The sequence below is a fragment of the Tubulanus polymorphus genome, chromosome 4 (assembly GCF_964204645.1).
Source record: "Tubulanus polymorphus chromosome 4, tnTubPoly1.2, whole genome shotgun sequence".
Taxonomy (NCBI): Eukaryota; Metazoa; Nemertea; class Palaeonemertea; order Tubulaniformes; family Tubulanidae; genus Tubulanus; species Tubulanus polymorphus.
Window position 1 is genome coordinate 18,371,754 of NC_134028.1, and position 20,486 is coordinate 18,392,239.

The 20,486-nt window shown below is 31.7% G+C and overlaps 2 protein-coding genes across 2 annotated transcripts; both read left to right on the plus strand.

Annotated features, from left to right (window-relative positions):
• The first annotated feature begins 3,982 nt into the window (after positions 1-3,982).
• On the plus strand, positions 3,983-7,014 carry LOC141904356 (uncharacterized). Its single transcript, XM_074792941.1, has 2 exons — positions 3,983-6,896; positions 6,962-7,014. The coding sequence occupies exons 1-2, from the start codon at positions 4,169-4,171 to the stop codon at positions 7,012-7,014; spliced, it is 2,781 nt and encodes a 926-aa protein (XP_074649042.1). The 5' UTR covers positions 3,983-4,168.
• A 60-nt stretch (positions 7,015-7,074) lies between these two features.
• LOC141904357 (uncharacterized) lies at positions 7,075-9,496 on the plus strand. The gene has a single exon (XM_074792942.1). It carries the CDS (start codon positions 7,091-7,093, stop codon positions 9,494-9,496), a length of 2,406 nt encoding a protein of 801 aa, XP_074649043.1. The 5' UTR covers positions 7,075-7,090.
• The last annotated feature ends 10,990 nt before the right edge of the window (positions 9,497-20,486 follow it).

The window sequence follows — 20,486 nt, forward strand, 5'->3', positions numbered from 1 at the left end:
AAAGAATTAGATAATATTATTAATTTATCAAAGTTTTATAAAATTTGCAATGAATTTAATATAGATATAAATAATTCTAATTTTAGAACAAAAATTGGAACAATAAGATCACTTCCTTGCCCTGAAAATATTTTACAATATTGTACACTTCCCATACCATCTAATAGCTTTTATAATATCTATAATAATAAATTAGGTTATGGTAAAATAGAAACAAAGGATTTAGAAACATTAAATTTCAATAAATTACCGAAATTTTATGATCATTTAAAACAAGAAAACAATAATGCTTGGGTTTATTTCATTTTAGAAAATAATGAAGGTTTTACAAAATCAGGTATACAAAGAATAAATCAATCTATTAGAACTTATTTGATATGTATTCTAGGATCACAGGTTGAAACAAGATCCCCAATAATTGGAAATTTAAATACATCATTTGATACACAGAAACAATTAAAAGTATTATTTGAAGATTCCATTCATAATGATAAAAATAGATCGATTCCAGAAAACATTGTAAGATATCAAAATTATTTAGATAAATCACATATTAGATTAAATTATTGTATAGGCCCTAATCTATTAATTATTTCTAATGATTTAGTATTAAAGATGGGAAATATAATTGGTTATAATAATCTAATTAAAACTGCAACAATAAATAATTCATTTGGATTAAATGATATAAATAAAAAGATTATTACTGCTCCAAAATTAATGGAAGGTGAAAAAAATAAAAAACACATTCAATCAACAGAAACTAAAACTAAGAATATTAAATTAAATAATGATTCTAAAATAAAAGATTACAATACATCAGAAGATATAAAAACTGATAATATTCAACATGATATAATTAAACTAAATGATGATAATAAATCCCATGAAAATACTAAATTAGCTATAACTTGTATAGGAATTGTAATCGGAGGAATATTATATTTTAAATTTTAATTTTTTTATTATGTAAATGGATGTAGAAGGTGGAGAAGATATTGGAATGGATAATTTTGATGAACCTGGCATAACTGATGAACAACAACCTAATTTTGATGAAACAAGTTTTAATGACGGTAATGAGCCAGAATATAATAATAATTTAAATATGCCTGATTATATTAAAAATGCAGAATCACAATTAAATCCTGAAAATTTAGACCCAGATTTAGTAAAACAAGATTTAGATAATTTAAACAAAATACCCAAATTAGAACGTATAATTGAAAATTCTAAACTTAACATAAATGATGAAGACGTTGGACCTTTAGCAGATCAATTAAAATTTTTAGATAATGGTAAATGGTATTATCATTTGAAAGATGATTATTATATTGATATCTCTTATAAAAAACAAAACAAAATATTAACAAAATCAACTTTGAGTAATTTAGATCCAGATAGAATTAAAAGAATTAGTAATAGTAATGTAATAACTGATGTTATAAAACAAGAATTAACTGGTAATGATATAGACGTATTTAAACAAAGAATTAATGAATTATTTGAAATAATCAAAAAGAAATCAGAAACAGAAACAACTTCTGAACAGAATATAACTTCCAAAACTAGTAAACTTAAATCAAATAAAGTTCCAATTGAAAAACTTTTACCGAATGGATTAATTGATGCAACAGATCAACAATTAGAAGATTCAGATATATTTTCTGATGAAGCAATTAGAGAAATTATTAGTATAAGAAATGAAGCTGATAAAATTGCACATAATAAAAGTATAAGAGATCAAAAAATTATGTATTTGGAGAAAGAATTAACTAATGCAAATAAAGAAATAGAACAACTAAAGTCTGATTTAGATCATCAAGTAATTGATGAAATAGAATATAGGCAAAAAGAATTACGTTTAGAAAAAGAAATTAATAATTTAAAAGATAATTTAGAAGTACAGAAAGAAGAAATTAAATTATTATTAAAATCATATGATTATAATATTAATAGATTAAAAGTTATTATTTAAAAATTTGTTGATAAAACCAAATTCTGAAATATCATTAAAAGATAGAATAAAGTTATTATTTAAATTAGAAGGAATAACAATTCTTTCAATTCTAACAGCTGTAACTATGTTATTTACAACAATTGGTTTAGCAATATCAAATTCTTTGAATTCTACTCCTACTCCCAATAAACCGGATAAACCCCCGAATGATAATAATTCTATACAAGATAAAGTTAAGGATGGTTTAAAGAAATTAGCAAAATATTTATGGGAACTATCTAAAAAATCTGCTGCAGCATTGCCAGGAGTTATTGCATCAATTGTTGGTTTTATATTGAAATCTGCAGGAAACATTATTAACTCTGCTGCTGAACATATTATTTTATTTTTAATTACAGTTGTAAGTGCTATTATTTTTGGGTTAGTAAACATGATAAAAAATGAATAATTAATTTTTTTGTTAAATAAATGAGTGGGAGTTATATCAATCCTTCTAAGAATCATAGAATATCTAATGCTATTAAAGTAGAAAGATCACATCATATAATTACTCATAACCCTTCAAATATTAATCCTGATGAAACTTTATATGTTAGAATTCCTCGATTAACACAAAATACTTTTTATGTTCCAAATAGTATTTATTTATCAGCCGATATAAAAGTAATCGGTAATAATAATTATGTTGTTGATAATGTTGGAAGATATTTGATTAAAAAATTAACAATAAAGATTGGCCCAGAAACAGTTTTCTCATTAAATGATTATAATTTATTTATGCATTATAAAGATTTAAAGAAAATAGAAATAGTATGATATTTCAAGGCATCCAATCAGAAAACCAAAATAAATTAAGATCAGAAGCGCATAATGCAATATTAACTAATGATATAGATAAATTGATAAAAAGTATATATGGAAGCAAATATAAAATTCCATTAGGCTTTGAATTGATAAATAATAATGCACCTTTATATAAATATGCAATTCAAGAAGATATTATATTAGAAATAACATTTGCTCCTGTAAATGAAATTGTATTATCTAGCGTTGTTAAAGATATGGGTTATAAATTATCGAATATATGTTTAGAGTATGACACAGTAACTAATGAAAATATTTCAAGTATAATTCAAACTAAATACAATCAAGGATTTTCATTATTATATGATTATATTGATAAATTTAAAACTGTAACTATTAATGCAAATGATGAAATTATTAATGAGAATATTAACTTCCCAAGAAGATCTATTAAAGGTATATTAATATTTTTTACAATTGCAACATATACTAATGGTGCAATACAGGTTGATAATTATTATAATCCTGAAATAACAAAAGTAGAAATAACTATCGAAGGAATAGCAAATAAAATATTTTGTCAAGGAATGAGAATGATAGATCAATGGCCAGAAATTAGAAAACATTTTATGAATGAAAAAGTGAAATCATCTGAAAATTGTAATATTAATCAAATTGATTATTATACCGGTAATATATGCATTATGGTTAGATTTTAGAACAACAGAGGATAATTCATTACATGGTTCTGGAAAAAAACTACAGAACACTAAAGATGGAATACAATTATTCATGACAAAGAATTAAGGAATCAAAAATTTTAAATTAAAAATCACATTTATATTATATCTGACGCGCAATTAAATATTGTAAATTCTCAATTAAATAGTGTTATGTATTAGAATTTTAACTTAAATAAAAATTTATATAATAAATGGAAGGAGGTAAAGTTTATAAACATATTCCATACATCGATACACATGAAAATAATGATGGTTTATATTATGTAATACCTTGTAATATAGCTTTGATATTTGATCCTATTTTCTAAATTTATAAAACTAAACTAATAGAAATCGATAATAATAAAAGTAGTGTTGTTGATAATTCAAGTAATGTAATTGATAATAATAATGTAATACCTTCTACATCTAATAATGTAATAGCTTCTACATCTAATAATGCAATACCTGTTTCGAAAGTTCGGTTACTAAGCCGCTCATCTGGTTTGTGTTTATATATTTACTGTGGATGACATCTTGTTTATGTTTATTCTCCATCTATGTGAAATAAAATCAGTCACTTCCAAGGTTTCGTAGTAACCAGACGTGTTGCTTCTTTCTCTCGGATCTGTCCCCTCTGGTCGAATCGAACCTTTCACGACATTTTGGTGCCGTGACCAGGATGGGGTCAGAAGGAAGGCTAACGGCAATCAGAAGGGCCCAACGGGGCCAAATGACGAAGATTTTCGGAAAAACGGAAGAAAAACTAGCAGAGATTCTACTCGTCGATGAAAGTTCAAGAACTCTGGAAACTGTTCAACCGTTCTCCACTTTAATCGACGCGCTGTTCACAAAATTCGAATATTTACGACAATTAGACCAACAATTAATGGATGAAATCGTTGATGAAACCGAGTTAACTAACACTATAGTTGAATCAGATGATTATCTCACTGAGATACAAATCAAACTCGGTCGATTCAAACTGAACTTGGATAATCTACTAGCGAAGATACCAAAACCACAATCGCTAAACGAATCTGTAAGTACCATCAATCGAAGCAGTACTACCTCAACCGGCAGTAAAAAAGTCAATCTACCAAAATTGGCTCTCCCAAATTTCGATGGTGACATTTTGAAATGGTCTACTTTCTACGATAATTTCATCTCAGCCGTCGATAGCGATCCGCATTTGGACGATATCCAGAAGTTTCAATATTTGGTCGCACAACTCACTGACGAAGCAGCGCGTACCATAGAAGGTCTGCAAATAACTAGCGCTAACTACAAAGAAGCTCTGACGATCTTAGTAGAAAGATACGGTCAACCTCACAAGATCGTGAACGCGTACATCAGAGCTTTATTAGATTTGCAGCCACCGCAGGATCACGAGAGTCTACGCGAATTTTACGATTCTTTGGAAACATATATTCGAGGATTGCGCGCGCTCGGGAAATCGGAAGATGCGTTCGGTGACATACTCGTTCCGGTAGTCTTCGATAAGCTACCGAGTCCCGTCAGAACACAAATTTCACGGGAGCACGGAGACCGCGCCTGGACACTTAAAGAACTACGCGACGCGATCCGAAAGGAAATACAAGCTACACAGGCAGGAGCGAGCTGCGTCAACTTCGATAATGAAAAATTATCCGCTCTTCATATAAGCACTAAAACGAGGAAAAATCCGGCCTCGAAAAACAACAGTTGCGCGTTCTGCAAGGGTCCACATACGGCGTTCTCATGCGATATAATCGTTAACCCAAAAAAGCGACAAGACATCATAAAGGCAAATCGTAAGTGTTATAACTGTTTTGGCAATCACATGGTAACAGCTTGCCAATCGAAATATCGTTGTAAGGTTTGCAAAGGCAAACACCACACTGCTATTCATATAGATCGAAATACTGATACGCATATTGAATCAAAAAATATTCATGTCAATATAGCTCCAACTTCAAGTCCTGTTCTCTTGAAATCGGCTATTGGTCAAATAAATTATGGTTCGAATTCGACCACGGTAAATATCTTGTTTGACGAAGGAGCGCAGTGCTCATTCATCACTAAAAAGTCGGTAAATGAATTAGGTGTCCGATTGGACAAATTTGAAAAGCAAGATGTAAATATTTCCACCTTTGGTGACAATTCGCCTGGGGCACGTACTCTACGGAGTATAGATTTAAAACTTCGTACGCGTAAAGGCGAAATTGGTTTACGTGCATTAGTTGTACCGGAAATATGTCCACCAATTCAGAACAATGTAAAACTTGCTGTGACAAATCACCCGTACCTTCGAAATTTACCATTAGCACCGTACGTCAACACCAGCAATTATGAAATTAATCTATTAATCGGTGCTGATTATTACTGGTCGATCGTAGAGAATGAAGTGGTTAGAGGAGCTGGCCCGACAGCTGTCAGTTCCAAACTCGGGTTCCTTCTATCAGGACCCATCAATTTGAATGCGAATACATCGGTACTCCATACTACCTGTCTTTTGAATACTATACATTCAAACGATGAATTCTCAAAATTATCTAACTACTGGGATCTTGAAGTAATTGGCATCAAGGAAACGATTAAATCTGAAACAATGAATTTTGAAACGTATCGAGACAATTACCTTAAACGCGATACCAGTGGTAAATATATAGCGAATTTACCTTGGAAAGAAGATTATCCACCGCTCCCTACCAATTTTGATATTTGTACCGCTAGAACTAGATCTATGGTTAAACGCTTGTCTCCAGAACTGAGGCAGAAATATAATGCGATAATAGCAGAGCAACTTTCACGCGAATTTATTGAGATAGTAGAAAATGATGACAAGAGCCAGGGCCATTACATACCGCACCACTCGGTTAAAAAGGAATCAATCACAACACCGATTAGAATTGTTTATGATTGTAGTTGTAAACAAGGGGATAATCCTAGTTTGAACGACTGTCTGGAAAGCGGTCCTTCATTAATAAATGATCTTGTGCAGATATTAATCCGCTTTCGCACGAATAACGTCGCATTTACAAGTGATATTGAAAAGGCATTTTTAAATGTAAAACTCGGTGAAAACGATAGAAATTTCACAAAATTTCTATGGCTATCAGATCCTACGGATCCCGATAGTCCCTTCAAGGTCTATCGTTTCAAATCAGTACTTTTCGGGTCCACTAGCTCACCATTCATCTTAAATTCTGTAGTGAAAACGCATCTACAGTCCGAAAATACAGAAATCTCAATCGATATGCAATCAAACATATACGTCGATAACGTTCTCAGTGGCTCTCATAACGCTAAAAAAGCAATTGAATATTTTGAAGAAGCCACGAATACTATGAGCAGGGGTGGATTTATTTTGAGATCATGGGCTACAAACGACCCAGAACTAAGATCGTTGATAAAACAACAGGCAATGGGTGAGAATGATGAAATCGTCAATGTCGTAGGGTTACAATGGGATACGATTAGTGATACTCTTCAGTTTTCAAAGGCCATAAAAGACCCAGCTATGTGCACTCAGTCTGTGGTATCTAAGCGGGAAGTTGTGAGCGTAACAGCGTCACTATTTCACCCCCTTGGTCTCCTCTCGCCTGTGCATATTCAAGCTAAAATGTTTATCCAGAAATTGTGGCAATCTAAACAAACTTGGGATGAACCCTTATCTGATGAATTATCATCACTCTGGTTTGAAATACATCAGCAGTTATACGCCTGTCAACATACAGCTATACAAAGACCATATTTTGGTCAACCGACTAGTGAATGTGAACTACACATTTTTGCTGATGCCAGTCCCAATGCTTATGGGGCTGTAGCTTATCTGAAAACTGACAAATCGACTTCAATCATTATGGCAAAATCACGGGTTAAACCATTAAAAGAGGTTACTATCCCTAGACTTGAATTATTGGCAGCACTGATCGCTGCACGGCTCGCGAAATTTATCCGTGATGCATTCGACAAGTCAAATTTAAGTTTAACAAAATGTGTTCTTTGGTCCGATAGTCAGATCACAATACATTGGATTCGGAGTGAGAAGAAATTACCCACATTCGTCGAAAACAGAGTCCGTGAAATTCGGTCTGTCAAATTTGACATAATCAATTATTGTCCTACAAAGGACAACCCTGCTGATCTCTTGACTCGGGGCATCAATACCCAAGACTTGGATAATAGTAGATTATGGTGGTTTGGACCAACTTGGCTGCCTAATGGCGATTGGCCAATTGATCGATTGAATAATTCAACTGTACTATATTGTTCAGTAAATAATTCTGAATCGCACTCTCAACAGTGTGCAGAATTAGCTAGTACTAATTCTATCTCAGTTCTATCAACCACCGCAACTCCATCAGAACCGTCTGGAATACAAAACGTAATAGATGTCGAGCAATTCAATTCGCTGCATAAATTACTTCGAGTCACAGCATGTGTACTACGCTTTATTTCTATTATGAAGAAGACATGTCAACCTAGACATAATCATATTACCGTGCCAGAAATACGTTTGGCTCGTACTACGTGGGTTCGCTCTTTGCAAGATGACGAATTTTCAAATGAAATTAAATGTATTCAGAAAGGGGGACGAGGTACCCAATTGACTAAACAATTAAACCTATTCACTGATAAAGAGGGTTTAATTAGATGTGGCGGTCGTTTTCAAAACGCGAATCTTAACTACAACGCTAAGTACCCAATATTATTGCCATCGAAGCACCCATACACAAAATTAGTAATTAGTGACGCCCATAAAATGGTTCTACACAGTGGGTTACAATCAACTTTGTGTTACATACGTCAATCATATTGGATACCAAGAATTAGGCAAATAGTTAGCCCAATTATTAGAAAATGCTCAGTTTGCATTAGACATGATGGTAAATCATATCGTGCGCCAATCACGCCTCCGTTACCTGCCTGTAGACTAAAAGAAGCTCCACCCTTTACCATCACAGGCGTTGATTTCACTGGCCATTTATATTATCGCACGAAACACTCAAAACAGAACAAGGCATACATATGTCTATTTACATGCGCCGTTTCCAGGGCAATACATCTGGAAATAGTCACTGATCTGACGCCTGCTTCCTTTATGAGAGCATTTCGCAGATTTGCCAGCAGGAGGTCGTTGCCAAGTCAATTGATCTCTGATAATGGTTCAACATTTTTGTCTGCAGAAAACGATATCAAAGAAATATTCAAATCAACAAAAGTCAGAAACTTTCTGTCTAACAAACTTGTTACTTGGACATTTATACCGAAACGCGCGCCATGGTTTGGCGGATTTTATGAAAGATTAGTCGGTATAACAAAAAACACTTTGAAAAAAGTAGTTGGTCGAGCGTGTATTACCTTGGACGAATTGTCGACTCTAATTACTGAAATAGAGGCTACAATAAACGATCGTCCTCTAACGTACATGACAAATGATGACGATGAGATCATTCCCTTAACTCCATCACATTTAATTTGTGGGAGAATGATTACTCTGTTACCTCAACCGGTAGTTGAAGAAAACGAACTAATTGATCCGAATTTTAACTTACCGCCCATCGGTTTCTCCGACGCGAAGAAACGCATGAAATACTTAGACAGTCTTTTCCAAGATTACTGGATACGGTGGCGAAATGAATATTTGCCAACCTTAAGGGAAAACCACTGTCAGACGCTAAAGCGGGGTGGCATTACGGAAAATCATGTCAAAATAGGCGATATAGTGATCGTTCATGATGACTCAAAAAAGAGAATCTTTTGGCAACTCGCTATCATTGAAGGTCTGAACAAGGGCTACGACGGTCTTGTGAGATCCGCGGTAATTCGTACTAAAAGCGGGATTACGAATAGACCCCTTAAAAAATTATACCCCTTAGAAATCAATTCTGATAGTGGCGAGAAAATGAATGATGAATCATCGCCTCTAATTAGTAATATTCAACCCCCAATGAAAATAAAACGAAATGCAGCATTGAACGCTAGAAATAAAATAAAAAACTGGTGTGACAAACTGGTCGACTAATGCACAGGTTCAGCCTAATCAGAGTATAATTCAAACTTATGTTCATAATGTTTCTTAATATGAGTTAATTTCATTTTTGAAGATTTATAATGTTAAGAACATGTTCTTCTATGTTTTTCAATTATTAAAATGTGTAAATGACGATCACCATAGTATATATGTAAAATTTAATGTTAATTGAAATGTAAGTTGAATCTTAACAGTGAAAATCATGTATGTATACATTCAAGCACAAATTGTATTAATGTTGAAATACTATGTAATTTCCTTTCTATTATATACCTGAATATATATCGGAGTAAATGTTCTTTTTATTTCTGATATTCACATGTTTTTAATTTCAAGAATACGTCAATCAATATTGTAATCTGTTATCTCATAATAATGCTATACAATATCCTAGTTATCATGTATACACCTATATTTTAGTTGAGACACAACGCAATGTCATAGTTTAACGTCAAAGCTTAATGTCAATGTTTAATGTCAAAGCAATCTCAGTTTTGTGTTAAATGAAGATTAAGAGTAATGCAAACTTAATGTATCGAAGATTTAGTGATTCTGATATGAAATTGGAAATTGATTAATTTCTCATTTTTTACGTAGGCTTATTAACCTCATAGGTATTCCTAATAGCACATAGGCATTATACATCCTATTTTTTCTTCCCGCCGCCGGGAGTGTTTCGAAAGTTCGGTTACTAAGCCGCTCATCTGGTTTGTGTTTATATATTTACTGTGGATGACATCTTGTTTATGTTTATTCTCCATCTATGTGAAATAAAATCAGTCACTTCCAAGGTTTCGTAGTAACCAGACGTGTTGCTTCTTTCTCTCGGATCTGTCCCCTCTGGTCGAATCGAACCTTTCACGACAATACCTTCTACATCCAATAATGTAATACCTACTACATCTAATAATGCAATACCTTCTACATCTAATAATGTAATACCTTCTACATCTAATAATGAAATAATATTAAATATTAGTGAAAATAGAAATTATTGTGATTATTGTAAAGGTGAATCAAACGCTTCATCAAATTGGAATAATCATATGAATACAAATTCACATATTATTAATGTAATAGATCGTGTCGGTATAAGAGAATTTATAGAACACCCATTTAATTATGTTACAAAGTTTGTTTCAAATAAAAAAGTAGATGGTAAAGATTTATATAAAGATTCATTAGGTGAATTTATCTAAGGAACGTAGTAATGATAAATTAGATTTATCTGCTGCTAAAAAAATATTAGGATCAAACATTGTAAATGAAATGTTGGAGTCAAACACTAAGAAAGATGACAATGAAAATATAGTTACAGATAAGCATATTGATATTAAAGATTCTATGAAACATAAAGTAAAAAATGATGATAAATTTGATTGGATGAATAAGCATAACAATGAAACAACTATTGATGATGCGGTAAAAAGGGTGAAGAATAAGTATAAAAATAATAAAGAATTTGAAGAAGAAAATTCGGTAGAGATTTTGAAAAAATTGATGGGGTATGATAGTGAAAGTGATTAAAATATTAATTGTATTTAACACAAAAATAATATTGGTTGAAAATTGTATAAAATAATAGTAAATAAAAAAAGGGTTTTTAAATAAATTGGTTGAAAATTGTATGAATAATATTTATTTTAAAAAGGGGGTTTTAAGTATTAATGTATTTAATACGTATTTAATACGTATTAGATGGATAGATATATAAATAGTTATTTTATAAATTTATATTCATATGGAAATTGAAGCCTCAGTAATAATTTTGAACCTTTATTATTCTTTAATTTATTCATATATTCATCATGTAATTCAGTAGGTATAATTTGATTTTCTTCCAATGATTGTTGCATAGATTTTCTATCTTTATTGTAGAATAAAACTATAAATCTTATATTCTCCCTAAAGTCTTTAACAATTGAATTATATTTTTGATTTAAAACCCATGTTGTTATCCCAAAATGTCTCTCAGAGAAAGCTAAATAACATAACTCACTTTCTAATCATGTTAATTAGCGCAATCATCTACAATGAATAATGTATTTGATCCTTTATAAGTATCAATTGCTATTTTAATACAATTATCTAAATTTTCTTTTACTGTTTTAGGATCTAATATAATAAACTTCTTTATTTTAACTATATCTCTATTATATGTTTTATTCACTTCATAAGTAGGGCAGAATAATATTATATTATCAAAATGATTCTTATAAATAGTTTCTAACAAATCTAATATGAAATGTGTTTTACCACAGTTTCTTACTCCAGTTATTAACATATTATGCGGTTCAAATATAAATAAATCTTTATTCATTTATTCTTTTAATTTTACTAGATAAAATCCATTCATTAAATTTATCATCATATCCTTTATATTTCACCAAAGAATACTTTTTTCCTTTAAGAGTTTTTGTTTTCAATACTTTTTCTATTTTGTATTCTATTTCATCTGGATTTGGTACAAGTGATAATTCTTGTTCATAGAAATAACCTAATATTTCTTCATCTTTTACATCTTCTAGTTCATAAACAAATGGTTTAGTTAATATTATCTTTTTAATCTTGAATATTTCTTCAGTAAAATTTAGGGTATAACCTTTATAAAAGGTTTTTCTATATTTAGATATTCTGACATGTTGCCTAATTTTAAATTTAGGTTCTCCGAAATCATGTGTAACAAACGCTCCATATAAATTATTCCAAACTATTTCCGAATTATCTTCTTTTCTAGCTTGTATAGGTTTCATATTTATAGAACGATGTTTAGAATTATTATAACCTTTCACTAAATCATCTAACACATCGATATATTTATATGTTTCATTAGCAGTAAAATATTTCCACATTCTAGTTTTCAATGTTTTATTAAATCTTTCTATAATAGATGCTTTTTTATCTGAATGTGTTGAAAAATAATCTTCCTCGTTATCAGATAATAGTTTTTAAAAATGTTTGTTATAAAATTCCTTACCTTCATCAAATTGTATCTTATCTGGAATAGCTTCTTTAAATATAGATTTAAAAGCATTTGTAACTTCTATACCAGTTGTATTTTTGATTGGAATTGACCATGCGTATCTACTGAATATGTCTATAACATTCAGTATCCAGAAATATCCTTTGTTGTATTCCTCTAAGTTCTTCATGTCAATTAAATCAGCTTGCCATTGTTTATCGATATATGAAACCATAACTTTTCTTGTTAAATAAGTTTTATCCATTTTCTAATGGATTTGATATGTTGGTTGATTTTGTAACCATGATTTCAATTCACTATATTTTATATCACCATTTTCATTATCAGATTTAATTTTATTCCATAATTCTGAAACGTTAGAATATGATACTTCACTTTCTGGGTAATATAACTCTCTTAAATATTGTTCTTTTTTCATCTTATTTTAATCCATTAATAATAATTTAGATTTAGTTTCAATGACTTTATGATTTGACTTATTTTCTGGTATGATAGGTTTATTATCATTGGAATCATCTTTATCATCAGATTTATACTTATATTTATATGTTACACCAGAGAATATAATAATAATTTTGATTTATATATTACACCGGATGATATAATGACTGTTACTAATCCAATCGTAATATATAATTTATAATTACTTCCAGCATTAGAAGAATTAGATGGATTATTATTTGAATCAATATCAGATAAAGTCTGTGATTCATTTATATCAGTTAATTTCTTTTTCTTAGCTTTTTTTAATTCTGCAGATCTTTTACCTAATTCTCTTGCCCATATAATTTGTTTCTCGGATCTAACCTTTTTCTTAACGCCATCACTCATTTATTTTAGTTAATTTTTGTTCTGATTCATTTTCTGTTTCGCCGTTTGGTTGTAGTACATCTGTTTCGTTCTTACCTGATTTATATTCCATAGGCTTGATGTTCGAAAATGTTATGACGCTAGTAGAAATTAATGTCATAACCGATCCTAATTGAAATGAAGCATAACCAACCCATTTTTGTAATTCAGTCATAACTAAGTAGTCATTTTTCAAATCACTATATAATTTATTTTCATCATCAATTGATATTAACTGGTTACATAACTTAGAATAACATTTGACAATACCATCTGAAATAGAATAATTTATTCTAGCTAATCTAGCTTCTTCATAAATCTTAAAATATTTTATTACTTTATCGGGTTTCATAGCATCTAATTCTTGAAAAGTTATTATTTTTCCCAAGAAATCCTTAGATTTCCCGCCAGCAATTAATAATTCAAGATGATGCTTACAATTTAAGTAGTATTCATAATCAATATTGTTATTAACTTGAATAGAATTAGAAACAACTGTTTTTTTATTATCACTAATACCCAAATCATCTTATGTTTTTTCAATATCAATACTATTCTTACTCGATTTCTTTGACATTTATATTAGAGAAATTTAATAAGAAAAATATTATAAGTATTATAAAATGATACTAGATAGTTAAAGTTAAAGAATTCTAGTATTGACTACTGATACTAGCTATTTGAATTTAAAGAATTTCTATTTGAATCTATTCAATATATAAAGTATTCTCTTTTTGAAAAGAAAATATTAAAAATATAATAGAATTCACTAGCTAGTTGAAGTTATTGTTTTTTTTATTATATTTTATTAAGATTAGGATTTAATATCTCACTACTATTGTCTATCTATTAGGAGCAGTAATTATAACTGTCCAGATAAGTCATTTCGGATTCTCGATAATAAATCCTAAAACTGAAAATAAATTCAAAGAAACGACTAGTGGAAATACTATTTCATAAACACATATATTTTATTCTACAATCATTATCGATTTCCACATTCCAAGCCGCGCATTTCATGCGCGGTAAGGTATGCGTGGAATGCAGGAATCAATAAAGTATAATACAACATCTGTCACTGTGTGTCATTAACAACAGCTTAATGACGCAATTGAAATTCCGGCAAACGTAATGCATTGAAAGCCTATACAGTAAGGCTAAACTGCTACAGTATCATGAGTTGAAATATCCATCCATCTTCACTTTCTTGATTCAATGGTCTTCATTTTGTTATCTAAAAGATAAATATCTAGCGTAGAACAAGAGCCCCAAGGGGCACAATGGCCAGCCTGTCAGATTTGCTTTTTATAAATGATGTAATCTGTGGGTTATATTTATCAATATACACTCCCTGCTCAATGTCATTTACATAGTACAATCGTGTGTTAACACAGACAGCAGGAGCGAATGTAATATAGAAATACTAAGTTATTGTATTATTCAACGCCCCTGGTGGCCATATACAAAAACCAATGAGCTTGAAACTCACCAAGATCATAGACCATGTCATGAGCTACAACTTTCCAATTGATTGTGGTAGCAAAATATGCATAGGTACGAATGTAATATAGAAATACTAAGTTATTGTATTGTTCAACGCCCCCTGGTGGCCATAAACAAAAACCAATGAGCTTGAAACTCACCTCAATCATAGAACATGTCATGAGCTACAACTTTCCAATTAATTATGGTAGCAAAATATGCTTAAGTATCAAAATGATGTGGCTAAACTTTTTTTCCACCTACGAATGAGTACTGATGACCCCAAGATGGCCGCCAATTGCGTCATAATTGCCTGGTCAAAAATACCCTCTCAGATATAAAAGATCCTTTTCCAAAGAATACCCATTACAAATTGCAATGAAAAATGGCACACCATTAGAAAGCTACAGGACTCAGAATTCAGGCCAAGATTAACATTTTTGGGAACAAAAAAGGTCACAGGACGGCCATCTTGAGTCCGATCGACCCAATTTTTCTCATGCCGATGGGCCCTTGGGGGATACAAATATATACGAATGATCAAGGTTATTGATAAAAGTGTCTTCAAAATTTCCCTCGAAAACTTCAAAAATGTGTAAAAAGTGCTGATTTTGGCGAACAACAATGGCTGCCAGTCGGCCATCTTGAATCTAACAGGGCCAGTTTTTGGCCTGAAGATGTGTCTAGGGTAGATACACGTATAAACCAAATATCAAGACATTACCTTGAAGCGTCTTCAAAACTTTGGAACTCTCACGAACTATCTAGATGGTTATCTCTCGACTCAATAGCTTCAAGACCCATCTCAAAACAACTTTGTTCCATGCAGCATACCATTAACTCTCGGAAAGCGAATTGGATTTAACATTTTTTTTTGGCAGAATAAAATTTGATTGAATTTGCAATTTGAGCACATGGCTAATTAGCATATCAAGTTCATACACTCGATTTGGGAAAAGCAATTTTTTGCGAACCTTGCGCAATTGTCAAGGATGAATTTTCTGTAGAGCAAATAAAAATTCCTCCCAAACACCAAATCAACTAAAGATTTCATAGAAATCGATCTTGAAATACGATTTTAAATCTTAAAATAAAACCCGGAAGTAAAACAATAGACGATACCGCGGGTTCACGTGAACACCTGATTTCTGTAAACGAAACGTTGGTTGTGACAAAATTGTTCAGACGGTTATAGGTGGTAATTATTACGGAAACGTAACGACCATGGTCGACTTATTCGATGAAATCAGGCCTATGTGATATCCAAATTTTGACTTTTTTTATTCTCCAGACCTCCCTGATATAGAAATAAAAAATTTTGGTGGTACGAATAGTGCAATCACAGCGCCGACGGCGACAGAGCCGTGTCAGAGATCGGCGGAGTGAAAATTGCGGAGGTGGACGAACACGAAGAAGTAGGGTATTGAGCTACTTGAATCGCGAAAACTCCTGGCGCGGCCCCGACGCTTTTCGTTGATTAAGTAGTACAAATATCAAGCAATGGGTTTTCACCACAATCTACCGCCGGTGTTTACCGGATTTCAATATCACTCCAAAATTCAAAGAAACCTCGAAATATCGAACCGCAACACTTTCGGTAGATATCCGCAGCTGCCCAACCGGGAAACTTATTTGTTGATAGCATCGATAGGATCCATCATCTTCTCCCGTCAAGGGATTCGAACCCACTAAGCTAAAGCCGTGCCAGAATCGGGTCGAGCCAATCACAGCGCTTGTAACAAACCACATTAGGCTTCTGTGGAATTTCCCTAGTAAATGGGCCAATCAGCGAACACGTAGCGAACGCGGAAGTATTGTCGCGTGTTGATACATGACGTCATGCGCAAAAGCGCCAGTAATGAAATCACGATAATTCACGTGAACAGCTGCTGATATTTTTAGATAAACCAATCACAGGGAAGACACAACTTCCTGATTGGCTGATAAAAATTGAAATTTTCCCGATTTTATTTTCGTGAAAAATGCAGAAAACATTTTTATGAAAGCCTATTTCAAAATTCTGCTCGCTACGATTCCGAGAATGGATTACGCTTAAATACGTGATTTGTTCGAATATGCCCTCACTTGGCAAGCAAAAGAGCCTTTTGTGTGGAAACCATGTCATTTAAATTCGCTCCATTTGTATAGTAATAGGCTCAGCCTACGGCTGGCCTAATAAAACTAACTTGATGTTGTAGTTGTAAAATATTAATTACAACACTTAAACATGGTCATTTGTGGCGCATCTTACCAGGGTAAGTTTTACATGTTTAACGTTTCCCGACGCCTTAATAACAACAAAAACAAGTACTTACATTTATAACTGTAAACTCCTAAAATTGTGTTTATAGAGAGAATATCCTATGCGTTCCTATGCTTATGTGCTGCGCGCTTATAACTGCCAGTTATTCACTAGCTAAACACTGTCTGAGCAATATATGTTCCTTCGTAATGTAATTGATTAATCCTTTTCAACTGAAATAGCACATTCGATCAATATTCAAATGAGGTACACCCCATTCAACTGAACATAAAATGCGGCACAGAAGTTTTTGTAAACAACCTAATACAATTACATATAGGCGGTTTGACATAGTTTGAGAGTAACCGGTTTTCTAAGCGTTTAAGCTTCAACGTATTTTTCATTATTTGTTGAATTCCATAATTCAACAAATGTCTTTGCTTTATCCAGTTGATCTAAATATAACTGTAAATCTAGTTTATTAGATTTAATTGTGTTTTCCTTCTTTTCTAAAGGTCTTAAATTTCTCCAGCTCCAGATTAGCTTCTTATTATGATCATCACTCATGTCAAATTTAGAAATCGGCAACACATGATCAATATGAAAGTATTCACCATAATTATCTATATTAATTTCATCGTCGAATTGATATATTATCCATGATATGAAAAATTCATCTGAACAACCCAATAAATTAGATAGTGTTTCTGAATGCGTTTCTTTGTTGAATAATTGTGTTAATCTAGATCTTAAACATTGTTTCAATCTAAAATTAAGATCTGTTTGATATTTTCCTCTCATATATTCTGCCATATAATAATTATAATGTTCTATATTATCTTCTCGATATTGTTTGGTATATAGTTTAGTACAAGTTTTACAGCAATATTGAAAACCATCTTTGCTAATCTTACGCTTACTAAATTCTGTTAAAGCTAATTTATCTAATTCACACTTAGAACACTTCTTGTAGTATATATTTATAACACCAGTGTTATTTGTAATATTAATACTTTGTGGTTGTTCTGGCTCCATTTATTATACATATTTTTTTACTAAATTGGTTAATATTTTAGAACCCTCTTCCATTTCTTCGACCAACGACATCCTTTTTCATTCCTCGTTGCTTTTGATAAGTCGTTTCAATTCCTTGATATCAAAACGCATGCGCACTAGGCAAAACCGCGCATACAGGCGCACTTTTGCTTAATGCGCATGCGTTAATCATAATTGAAACGACTGAACATAAAAATTCACCAATCAGATTTACACAATCCATTATACTAGTTGTTCAGTCGTTTCTTCCAATACACCATTTGATTTCTATATATAAAATCTATAATTACAAACATTCTTTCAATTTTCAATTGCCGGTAAATATTTAACTACATCAACAAATGTTAAACTTAATCATTGGAGTCTTAATGTTTTTGAAATTCTTATATAGTTTCTTCGTCGATCTTTTGGTGATTCTTGTGGTTCTACGCCAGTTTCTATTGGTTCGATATCCATTGCTGTTGATTCCTCAGTCAGAAAGAGTATCTTGAGTTTCTCCATCGCTTTTTGATGTGTATGACGTTTTATTAATCTAAAAGATATCAGCGGTAACTCTAACTATCTAAAAGATATACCTAAAGGTTTCATATTTAATAGCCCCAATAACTACAAAAAACAGTACTTACATTTAGATTTAGAATTGTAAACTATAAACTCCTAATTGCGTTTCGAGAGAGAATATCCTAAGCGTTTTGTTACAGCGTCTATTCAGTTCCGGTGCGATTTCGAAATGAACACGTCGTCGATAATGCCACGTCATCTAGTTCTTAGTTAGTACACCTTCTAGAATGTTCTACGCGTTTGCAATATTATGTCTCATATGTCTCGGCGTCATAGTAACAGCTGTGACAGCTGTGAATTTAGATTTATTCAATTATTTTGTAATACCAGCTGTTACACGAGGAGTCGCGCAATATGATTAAACGTTTCTATTAACTGAGAAAATCAATAATAAAGGCAACGTATCTTTATATAGAAATCAAATTATGTACAACGCCCGAACATACTTGTAAATATATTATCTTTATTAAAATAATCTTCACCTATATTTCTAATATGACTTTTAGATTTTAAATGTTCATTATAATATCTTTTATCACTGAATGATTGATAACATGTATCACATTTGTATGTTTCGTTTTCATTCTTTAATTCTTCTAATTTAGTTTCTAATATATCATCTTTATATTCTAGTTTCAATTTATTCTCTAAATGTGTTTTAGTTTTATTGTGTCTTGATTTTTGGGATTTATCTATATTGATATTACATGTTGGACAGTAGTACTTATTTGCTTCCATTTTAATACTAAATTTTTTATTAAAATTGATTTTAGAAGTTATTCATTTATATTTTATTCATATATATGAATATTTTAAGAGTAATAGGGGTTTAGTTGTTTCATATCAAAGGTTGAAGGGGCGAGTGAGTAAAAAATAAAAAATAAATTCGAGTGTGCGAGAATTTATTTTTTATTTCTTACTCACTCGACCCTTCGACCTTTGGTATGAAACAACTAAACCCCTATTACAATAGTACATGTATCAATATTGACATAATCAACATGTCACATTACTCAATATGTTTTTGTAGTAATTAAATCAATAATTAATTTGTGTCTCTCAAACACGTCACTATGTGTTAGTTTGGGAGTCTTGATGTCTACAACTTGTCTGACACCTAGTTCTCACATCATACTCATGATTCTGTATATAAAGACTACGTAAAGTTATGATAATCATTCACATTCCGGGATGCAATAAAGATTGTACACGTTAGGTTTAACTGCCTTGTTGTTCCTGATGGATAGAATCCTGTCCCGCTGGTGTAATTGCTAGTTCCTTAGCCAACCTGCGATACAACAACCAGCCGGTTACAGTTGTCCACCTCGTAACTGAGCAATTTGCATGAATGGTATTCGCGGACAAATTAACCGTTCGTCTAGAGGATAAAGTTCTAATTCAACAGGTTTTGATGGAAATGTCATTTTATTATAAACTGAACATGGAGGAATCTGTTCCTTTTTGATGTATCGCTGACATGTTTTACACACCCAATTTGACTCATTAAGTGAATTCTCAACTGAAGTGCATTGGAAAAATGTATGGTGGGAATGAATTGATGCAATGTCATTTACACTATGCCTATAAAACAGTTGTTCACAGATATGACACACATAGACAGGTCCTTCGGGTATTCGGCTGAGGACAAATAGACAAGCAGGTCAATATCATTAGTGAAAGGAGTCACACACCAACTATAAGAAGAACTCCGTACCACAACAGCGTGATGCTGTGTGTTGTTACTTTTCTAATCTTTTTTTAAGCCATGGGGCCGGGAGCCGCACACCTGAGTGAAGTCGGGGATTTTT